Source organism: Pocillopora verrucosa, chromosome 7 (assembly GCF_036669915.1).
Source record: "Pocillopora verrucosa isolate sample1 chromosome 7, ASM3666991v2, whole genome shotgun sequence".
Taxonomy (NCBI): Eukaryota; Metazoa; Cnidaria; class Anthozoa; order Scleractinia; family Pocilloporidae; genus Pocillopora; species Pocillopora verrucosa.
Window position 1 is genome coordinate 1,566,744 of NC_089318.1, and position 10,034 is coordinate 1,576,777.

General features: G+C 39.0%; 1 protein-coding gene and 1 pseudogene across 1 annotated transcript; both read left to right on the plus strand.

The window, feature by feature from the left end:
* The first annotated feature begins 57 nt into the window (after positions 1–57).
* On the plus strand, positions 58–1,482 carry LOC131787170 (uncharacterized; annotated as a pseudogene).
* A 2,303-nt stretch (positions 1,483–3,785) lies between these two features.
* LOC131782251 (protein fem-1 homolog B-like) lies at positions 3,786–10,025 on the plus strand. The gene is made up of 4 exons (XM_066170474.1): positions 3,786–6,032; positions 7,595–7,703; positions 8,025–9,292; positions 9,790–10,025. Exons 1-4 carry the CDS (start codon positions 4,197–4,199, stop codon positions 10,018–10,020), a joined length of 3,444 nt encoding a protein of 1,147 aa, XP_066026571.1. The 5' UTR covers positions 3,786–4,196; the 3' UTR covers positions 10,021–10,025.
* The last annotated feature ends 9 nt before the right edge of the window (positions 10,026–10,034 follow it).

The window sequence follows — 10,034 nt, forward strand, 5'->3', positions numbered from 1 at the left end:
TGACTCAGAAGCTGTAACAGAAGCACTAGAATGGCTAAGAAACAACTGTGGCACTGTCACACATTCATATGACCCTATAAATGATCAAGAAAATGCTGAACTACAACTAGAATTCCAAGATGAATCATCAGCAGATGAGGTATTCACTGAACAAGTACCCTCACAGCTTGCTGCATATTTTCAAACCACTGAAAATTGTGGTCCATCAGCAATAACACTATTAAATCAGCCAACAGAAATATCTCATGACCAATTATGTCAATCAGTTGGATCATTAAATAATATGCAATGCAAAGCCTATGACAGGGTGCTTTCATGGACTAGAAATAAAATGAAAAACCTCAACAGCCTGAATTCACAAAATGTGGAACCAATTTATCTGTTTATAACTGGAGATGGTGGTGCTGGAAAAAGCCATTTGATTAAACCAATATACCACACTGTTGCAAAAATGTATAAATATACTCCAATGAATCCTGAGAAACCAACAGTCTTACTAACAGCACCAATGGAGTAGCAGCAATAAATATTCATAGTACAACCATCAACACAGCATTAGCAATACCTAAAAATACAGGTGATGTCCTACCTGCAATGTCTGACCAGAAAAGAATACAAATGAGATTATTGCTGTCTGAGCTGAAGCTAATAATAATAGATAAGATCTCAATGGTTTGTAACACTACTCTCCTCCATATTCATCAACAATTAAAAGAGACATTTGATATAACTAATCAGAACTTTTTGCTGGTACAAGTATTAATGCTCTCAGTGATTTATATCAGCTACTACCAATTCAAAGAAAATTAGTTTTTGATAAATATGCAAATGATGCCTTTAATCTTTGTCGCCCTTGGTATGCATTTGGAATGATTGAGCTCACAGAAATAATGAGACAAAAAAATGACCAACCATTTACTGAACTTTGAAATAGATTTAGAACTTGAGCCCAGACTCATGAAGAAATCTGCTGCATTCAGTCAAGATCAATAAGTTCATTAGACAGCAATTACCCATCAGATGATCTGCAGATGACCTGAAAACATCCCAGTAGACCAATACAACAATACAAAATTAGCACAGATTCCTAAACCTATGTTTACCCTGAAAGTCACAGATCAATATCCTAACAATGTCAACAAACAAGATATTGACAGTCAATACTGGCAAGAGGAAGATCTGAAACTGGTGGACTTGATTATGAACCTCATTTAAAAGAAACAGCAAAAGTGATGCCTACAGCTAATATTGACATCTCAGATAAACTGATCAATATTCAGATTGGTACAGCTAATAGTCAAGATATATGTCACTCCAAATGCCCAAAGGCCATCAATAATATTCATTAAGTTTGATGATAATAAAGCAGGACAAAACATGATAAATAGTAGCAATAACCAATATGCTAAAGAACACAAAGTAGTACCTATTGAACCCACCTTGGCAAAGATAAGCCATAATCACCTGAGATACAAAGAATAAAGTTTCCAATTACAGTAGCATAGGCTTGCACCATCCACAAAGTACAAGGATTGACATTGGATAGAGTATTTACAAGCTAATTCATTTAACAAACAAAGAAGCTTTAACTATGGTCAAATATATGTTGCAATAAGTCATGCTAAAACATTACAAGGTATTTACACACATGGAAAAATTGAACACAAGCATGTTAGAGCAAATCCTAAAGTACAAGAAGATTACGAAAGATTAAGAAATGTAGTAGCAATCATCATCTGCGATCAACAAATGAACCAAAGTGATCCAACACTGTTAGTTATCAGCCTTCTTAATATCAGATCTCTTAATAAACACAGTATTGATATAAATTTTGATTCTTCAATTTGTAATAGTGACATGACATCTTTTACAGAGAAACAACCTCTACCCAATTCCAATGACAATCAAATAACAGAAAATTTACAATCATTTACACTGTTAAGGCAAGATCATGTTTCACACAGATTTTCTAGAATAGCACTATGTGCTATACTATGAATATTTTCCAGCCATGAATACAATTAAGATTCTCCTTGTTTATCATATTACTGACATAAGAAAATCTTTTATTTTATTTTACAGAAGGCACAGTTCTAACATCTTACAGTACATAAATGGTATATTAGAAATATACTGATCTGTTGTGATATTGACCTGGTTCTTGGTGACTTCAACATTAACTTTTTGAATCACGATGCCGAAATTAAACCACTTAAAATTTTAATGGATTCTCTACACTACATTCAAGTAGTACAAAGTCCTATGTTTGTATCTGCTGGGAGTCTGCTTGACCATGTTTATGTAAAATGCAGCCATTGCCATATCATTAAACGTTCTGTGCTAGCTGTCTGTTACCCTGAGCATGATGCCATTAAAATTTCAATAAGTTCCACACCATCTATTTCATAAGTAATGACTACCATTTTTTAGAGCCAATTTTGACACATAAGTTAACGTAAGATTTGAACTTATATTTTCTTACAACATTTAACCATCAAAAACTTGCCAGAACTGACAATGAACTGAATGTTCGTCCAGCCCTCCCAGCCTAATACATCATATGGATCCTGATATACATTATGCATATCAGCCAGCCTGGATCCTAATCATGTAGTCAATTACGTTCTCCATTGTTTAATAATTAAGCTCATATATACAGTCAAACCCCTATTAAGCAGCCACCCTCGGGGAAATGGAAGGTGGCCGCTTAACAGGGGTTGGCGTACTTTGAATACTTTTTATATTTGGGTGCCTGCTTTGTGAACATAGCATCAAGTCAAACGTGTTTGAATTTCTTCAATAATCGTCACTTCCTATTTCACACTCTTAATAATTATTGTCATCACCTTCTCCAAAACAAAGCCAAAGTAAGGGAATAACATTTTAGGTTGTCGCTATATAGAGGTGAAGGCAATAGAAAAACCGCATCGGGATGACTAAAAGGTGGCCATGGCCGCTTAATAGAGGCACAGGCAGACAACCCTGTGGGTTTGAGGCCGCGTGACGTCAATTATTTGATACGCTAGTTGAACTCTTACATTGTTTGGCAACGGTCGATCTCTGCAAGACGCAAGTGACCCCGAGAAATGTTTCAAAAATTCCGCAAACCGGAACATTTCATCCCCAAAATCCACTTAATAACAGTCAGATAGATAAAGTTCACTCACTTTCGTTTTTCTGTGTTGTCTCGAGTGATTTTGCGGGGCAAAGGCAAAGGAAAAACACAGGGCGTGCAACTTCCACGACCGTCTGGGCCGAAAGCCTCCAGAACTTCGCCAAATTTCTACCACTTCCAAATTTTGCTCACCTCCCAGCTTCGGGCATGTTAAAGTTCGATAAAAGGAATAAGAGCCAAGCCAAAAATCAGTGCAATTGCCCGCCTCAACCACCTCAAAAGCCTGCTCGATTTCCGACATTTGCTCACCATGTCGTCGACGTCGATCATTAGCCTCCGATTGACCGTATTAAAATTAATTAATAACTAACCGAGCTCAGATTACACCCGACCCTCCCCATGCCAGGGCTGCCCAGTTGAACACGACAGTATTTAAAACACATGTTACGAACAACCCCAACGAGTGAATAAAATAAAGCTTGTGTACAGTCGCTCCCTCCACTCAAACAAATCGAGGAGAGAGACGTCCCGATTTTTTTGAGGGGAGGGAGCGGCTGTACACAGGCTAATAAAATATAGTTTTACACACGAGTAATTAAACTGACTGTTGGCGCAAATAACCGTCTAAAGGATAATAAATGGATCATGATTTATACGCTGGAAAGAACTGTTTCTTACTGAGTCTTCAAAAGAAATACGTGTGACACTCCACGCTTTCTCGGAAAGGAAGAGTGTTTGGTTTCTAGCGGAGAGATTATGATCCAGGTGGAATTCCTGCACATCACGAATGACAATGTAACGCAACTGATTGTTTCTTCAGACAGAAAATAAAAAGGTTTATGAACAAGATTTGCATCAGGAAACCTTTTTTTTAGATGAAGCAAATCGCACTTCTTTTCTTCAACATATACACTGAACAAAACATCGGTAAAATGAACTGTTTCTCTCAACCGTAACAGCTGAAATTAATGAGCCTGCTTATGCAAAGTTCTGATCTTAAAATTTCGTGTTTGTTGTTTTGCTCACGCAGTTCAGGTCGAGCATAGCAGAATGTAGAGGTTATGTGATTGTGTTATTTGAAATGGGTAACAAAGCATCCATATGTGATGAAGTAACTGCAGCTTATCAAGCTGCTCTTGACAACGGTTCTGATCTGCTTGATTTGCTTAAGGAGGTGAACACCGAATTAAGAAAAGCCGCTCTGAAAACAAAAATCAAAGATGGCGACGACCATGCTACTGTTCTCATCATCGCTGCTCGTGATGGAAAACTGGATATTGTGAAGGTTCTTTTACGCTATGAAGCAAACGTCGAGGCCCGTGGAACGATTAAGTTTGACGGAAAAGTTATAGAGGATTGTACAGCTTTGTGGATCGCTGCTGCTAAAGGTCATTTTGATGTTGTGAGACTCTTGATAAAACAAAACGCCGAAGTCGACGGCAGAACATCGAGTAATTCGACTCCGTTGAGAGCTGCTGCCCTTCATGGACACCTTGATATTGTGCGCTGTTTGGTTGAGAACGGGGCCGATGTAAATGCACGCACTAATTTCGGTAGTACTCCTCTGATGTTAACATGTTACAAAGGCCACCTGGATGTTGCTTCCTATCTTGTCAAACACGGCGCAAACGTAAATCTACAAGACATCCATGGACGCTCGTGTCTTCATAATGCTTTGAAAGGGGGTCACGTTCAGGTGGTTGGTGACTTGCTTGCTTTAGGAGCAAAACAAACACAAAATCTAAACCGTTTAACACCACTTCTTGAAGCCAGTAATGATTGTAAAATTGAAATGGTGGAGTGGTTCATCAACCGACCAGAATGTTCAAAGGAACAAAGAATTGATGCTCTTGAGCTTCTTGGAGCCACCATTGCTAATGATCCTCATGCCTACGACATCAAAAGAGCGTTTCGTTTCATGAAGCGAGGAATGGAGGAGAGGTATGGGAACCCGTCAAGTCCTTTGCTTAAAAAGAAAATGGAACCAGTGGAGGCTTATGAAATTAGAACAGAAAGTCAAACTCTCGGGGAACTTTCTCTCCTAAAAGATGATGATCATGCTATCCAGATGGAGGGACTCATGATTAGAGAGAGAATCCTGGGAACTGACAATACAATATTACGGATCCCGATACGTTATCGAGGAGCTGTCCTAGCTGATTCTAAGAAGTACGAACTCTCTGTTGGTTTGTGGACGCGAGCAATGGAAATAGCTATGAATTGCAATGTTCCAAAAACAAAGGATCTTGAAAACCTCACTGATCTAATTGCAGAAATGGTGCAGATTGGCCACAGTTTGAGTCCACAAACTATCGAGAACATTTTTGAAAAACTGATCGATGGAAAAAGGAAACTGTCCGAAAAGTTAAAGCCTGGAGAATTGGAAGAAGAGCAAAAAAATGAGGCGCAAGAGACATTGCTTTTTAATGCTCTATATCTCTTGGTGATGTACACCAAAGTTCGAGTTTCCTTGGAAATGAAAAGTGAAAACATGATTGATCTTCTTCAAAGATTTCTGCGTTTAGAGCCTCGCACCCGTGATGGAAATACACCTTTGCACTCGACTGTATGGCATAAGACTCCTGTTCGTAAAGACGCTTTTTTGCCACGCGTATGCAAGCTTCCATGTGTTGAGACAATGAAGCTACTTTTACATGCAGGGTGTGATGTGAATTCTGTTAACACCCAAGGAAACACTCCACTTCATTTAGCCGTTACTTTTGTACCAGGACCTGAACAAGAAGAAATTTTGAAAGAAATGCTGGAGTTGTTGTTGGATCTCGGCGCAGATACAAAGCTTGTGAACAAGAATGGTCAAACAGCTATGGACTGCTGCGAGACTGACGAAGCCCGAGGCATCCTGTCTGCAAAAGGAGGACTGGGTGCCATGAACATCGAGGCCAGAAAGGCAAGAAAGGTCTGATTTTAAGGCTTTATATATTTTCCCTAAATTATCACAGTAAGCATCCTGATGAAACGGGAGAACTTTTAGTTTATTTCTCCATAGGATCTTGTGTTGATGATGTTTCGTAACGCCTGGTTGCCTTTCTTTTACTTTAATGGTTTCCAAACTCATCCTTTTATGAATGAAAGTATTCATTATGGTGCTGTGATAATCAAAGGAAGCATCATTTTGGTGCATTAAAAATTGAGTGTCACCGCCGAAAATATATGAACTATCACGGACAGTGTTTATATATTTATATGCCCCCATTTCCCCCCCCCTCCCCACCTCCGAAAGGAAAGGGAAAAAACAGAACTTTATGGCCTCTCTTGAAGTGTTCCATATTTGAGACTAGTATGAGAAAAAAAAATAATAAATGCGCGAAATAAATATAACTCAATCTGATGGTGGCTTTCAAGCAATAGCAAGCCGTTAGGTGGATTTATTGATCAAGTTACCAGACTTATGATCACCCGTCCGATTAATGTTTATATAACAAAAACAAAGCAATTTAAATGAAAGTTCAAACAGCAAAACGAGAAGAATTGAAGTGATTTCTGACTGTCGATGATTCGGAATGAATTGCAAAACAGTAAGAGCACACTGATCCCTAATTATAAATCTAAAAATTTAGGCCTTTCCTTAATTTTGTAATGTGACTCGCCTTTCAGTAAAGGTTTATTTATATTTACGGTCTGGCTTTAGCGTCGGTTGATTTCGTTCGCATTTGATGTATGAACACTTGTTTACTTATGGTACAAGTAGCCAAAATGAATTTGCTTTGAAGACGCGGGGAAACGCGGTCATAGGGAATGAAATTATCAGACAGCGCAAAAACCGATGACATCCCTCTACAGCACATATTTTTACTGGCAACTATCATAATAATCTTAAAAGCTCATCAGTCTTTTTGTTGAACATTTGATGTTATCTTGAATTGCTTGAAGCTTGAATTACTAGAGCAATTTGCCACTATGGAATCATCACGTGGGGAGTTCGTTTAAAATAAATCATAACAATTCGTGTGCAAGCTAAACTTATGACGTCCAAACATCAATGACAGCGATGGCATGAACTCGCACGCAGCATGTTTTGTAACGGGTCAACAAGCTAAATACTCCTGATATAACAATAGTTGAAATGGTGTGAGTAGATTCAGTTAGCTAGTATATAAAAATAACTTTAAGAATACATATATATTATACTAGTACAGATTTGAAGAAGAGACCTCATTGGTTTTCAAGGGTCCGCTGGAGAATAAGCAAACCAAAACTTTACGAATAAAAAAGTAAATTAAAAGAGGCTAGCTAAAACGCATTTAGGTTCCCATTTCAACTTGAGCATGGCATAGGTCTTTTTAAGTCTGTTAATCATAACAAAGGCAAATCATGTAAAAACGTAACATTTAAGTTCCTGATAAAAATACAGCAAGGCCCCGATTTTTTTTTAATTTCGTTTGACAGGGAAACTCGGTGTACATGTACCAAAATGTTTTTTTTTCCTAAGTTGCTATGTGTTTGCAATTTTTTTCTAAGAATGAAGTAACTGGAAGTGGAGTCGGTGAAGGAAGAGGAGAAAGATTTGTTCTTGGAACCGAAAAAGACCTAAATGAGAATGTTAAAAGGGAAACGAAAAGGAGATCAGGTAAGAGGATATTGTTGAGGAACAAATTTGTAAAGAAAAATAATTGTAAGAAAGACCAGGGAGTTCCGTTATGAGCTTTTAGGTAACAATATTAGCTAGTTAACAGAGGAGAATTGAATATATTACAAATATTTTTTACACAGACAGCGGTGGGTGCCAAGTAATTTAAAATGGGGTCCAAAATGATTTAGTTCCTAAGTTTGAATGTCTTTTGACATAAAACTTACCCAGAGAGAGAGAGAGAGGAATATGTTTTGGGTTTTCGGTTCGCGCTCTGTGAGACAAGCTGAAAAATGCCTTGTTCTATTTTCATTATCTAAGGACTATTTAGGGAGTTGACACAGCAGTTGGAACACGTTCAACCAAGAAACAGGGATGGAGAACTGAGGGAGATGACACAGAAGTTGAATAATGTTCGTAGGCAACTACAAGAGAGAGATGAACAACTATCAGAAAAAGATCGCCAACTAAGAGAGAGAAATGAACAACTCAGTGAGAAGATACAGCAGGTGACAAATACTGAAGGGAAACTAAAGGAGAAAGATAAACAACTGAGAGAGAAGACACAGCAGTTGATTGACGTCCGGAGTCAACTACAAGAGAGAGATGGACAACTGATGGAGAAGACACAGCAGTTAACAAATACTCAAGGGCAACTACGAGAGAAAGATGGAGAACTGAGGGAGAAGACACAGCAGTTGACAAACGTCCGGAGAGATGGACAACTGAGGCAAATGAGAATTCAGTTAACTGGTCTCCAGAGGCAAGTGCAAGAAAGAGATGGACAACTGAGGCGGATGACACAACAGTTGACAAATACTCAAGGGCAACTACAAGAGAAAGATGGAAAACTGAAGGAGAAGACACAGCAGTTGAAAAATGCGGAAGAACAACTACAAGGGAAGGATGAAGAGGTTTCTTCCTTAGAGAGGCGGCTGGAGGAAAAAGAACAGCAGGTAGACGAACTAGAAGAGTCTCTCTCAGCAACTCGACAGGCGTTAAATAGACTTTCACGCCAACAATCACCTGACTGGGTCATTCCGCGTGATGAGATTCAACTGACAGAGAAGTGCCTTGGTACGGGTGGTTGGGGAATTGTAGTTAAAGGCAGATACTGCGGGTGCACTGTTGCCGTGAAACAAATCTATGACAGTCTTTTGAAATCTTCCTCATATTATCGGGAGTCGTTCGAGAGAGAAATGAATATTGCCTCCAGATGTCGCCACCCTTGTTTGCTTCAGTTTATTGGAGCAACAAACGATGAACGAAGTCCTTTGTTTGTCACAGAGCTCATGGAAACAAGTTTGCGAGCACTGCTAGAGCTGCGATCTCTTTCTCCCACTGAAGTGTCTGTCATCTCTTTAGACGTGGCTCGAGCATTAAACTATCTTCACCTGAAGAAACCATCCCCCATCATTCACCGCGACATCAGCAGTGCCAATGTGTTGCTGTGGCGAGAAGCTGACCAATGGCGAGGCAAAGTGTCGGATTATGGCACGGCTAATTTCAAGCGAGACATTATGACGGCTTGTCCTGGTTCTAGGATATACAGTGCTCCTGAGGCACTTACAGAGAGTCAAACTGCGAAGGTATGTGTACATTTGTATTTTAGGGTCATATTTCTCAATTGTTTATTTGTGTTTACAATAAACAGTCTGGTGAAGTATTTTTATTATAAGACGTTAAATCAATTTGCCGACTTGGCGGGATAAAAATTGTCTGATCTTTAAATGCGATTAAACCCTTTTCCTGGGTAACCGCTCGTGTGCTTTAGGTATAGTCTATAGTCTTAAGTGAACTCGTGGTAAAACATGCCGGAAGCAAGGTTAATAAGAAAAGATGAACTTCAACTTCTTGAGAGGAGTCGAGCCTATATCTCTTCCCTTTAGAATGCCCCACTGTAGAGCTAGACTATGCCCTCTCTATGGATCACCAAAGAGGCACGATTCCTGCTAGATTAGACATAAAAAATATTAAACTAGGAAGAACACTCATATCAAACTTGAACCTTTTTACACTCATTGATAATGAACTTAGGTCTACTGTAAATTTTTTTCCTTAACTATAATTTTGTTGTCGAACATAGCTTGATGTGTACAGTTTCGGAGTTCTCCTCTGTGAGATTTGCACCCGGAAACTACCGGATCCTGACAGGCGTGACGAGCAAGTTGCCATGGTGAAAAATCGAATACTACGAGCTCTCATCCGGAGATGTCTGAAACGAGCTCCTGAAGAGAGGCCCAGCATGGAAGACATCATCGGTGAACTGGAACAATCACTTTTTTTTCAACAAAGTGCCTCAGCAATGAGACTTTGATATGATCGACTAGC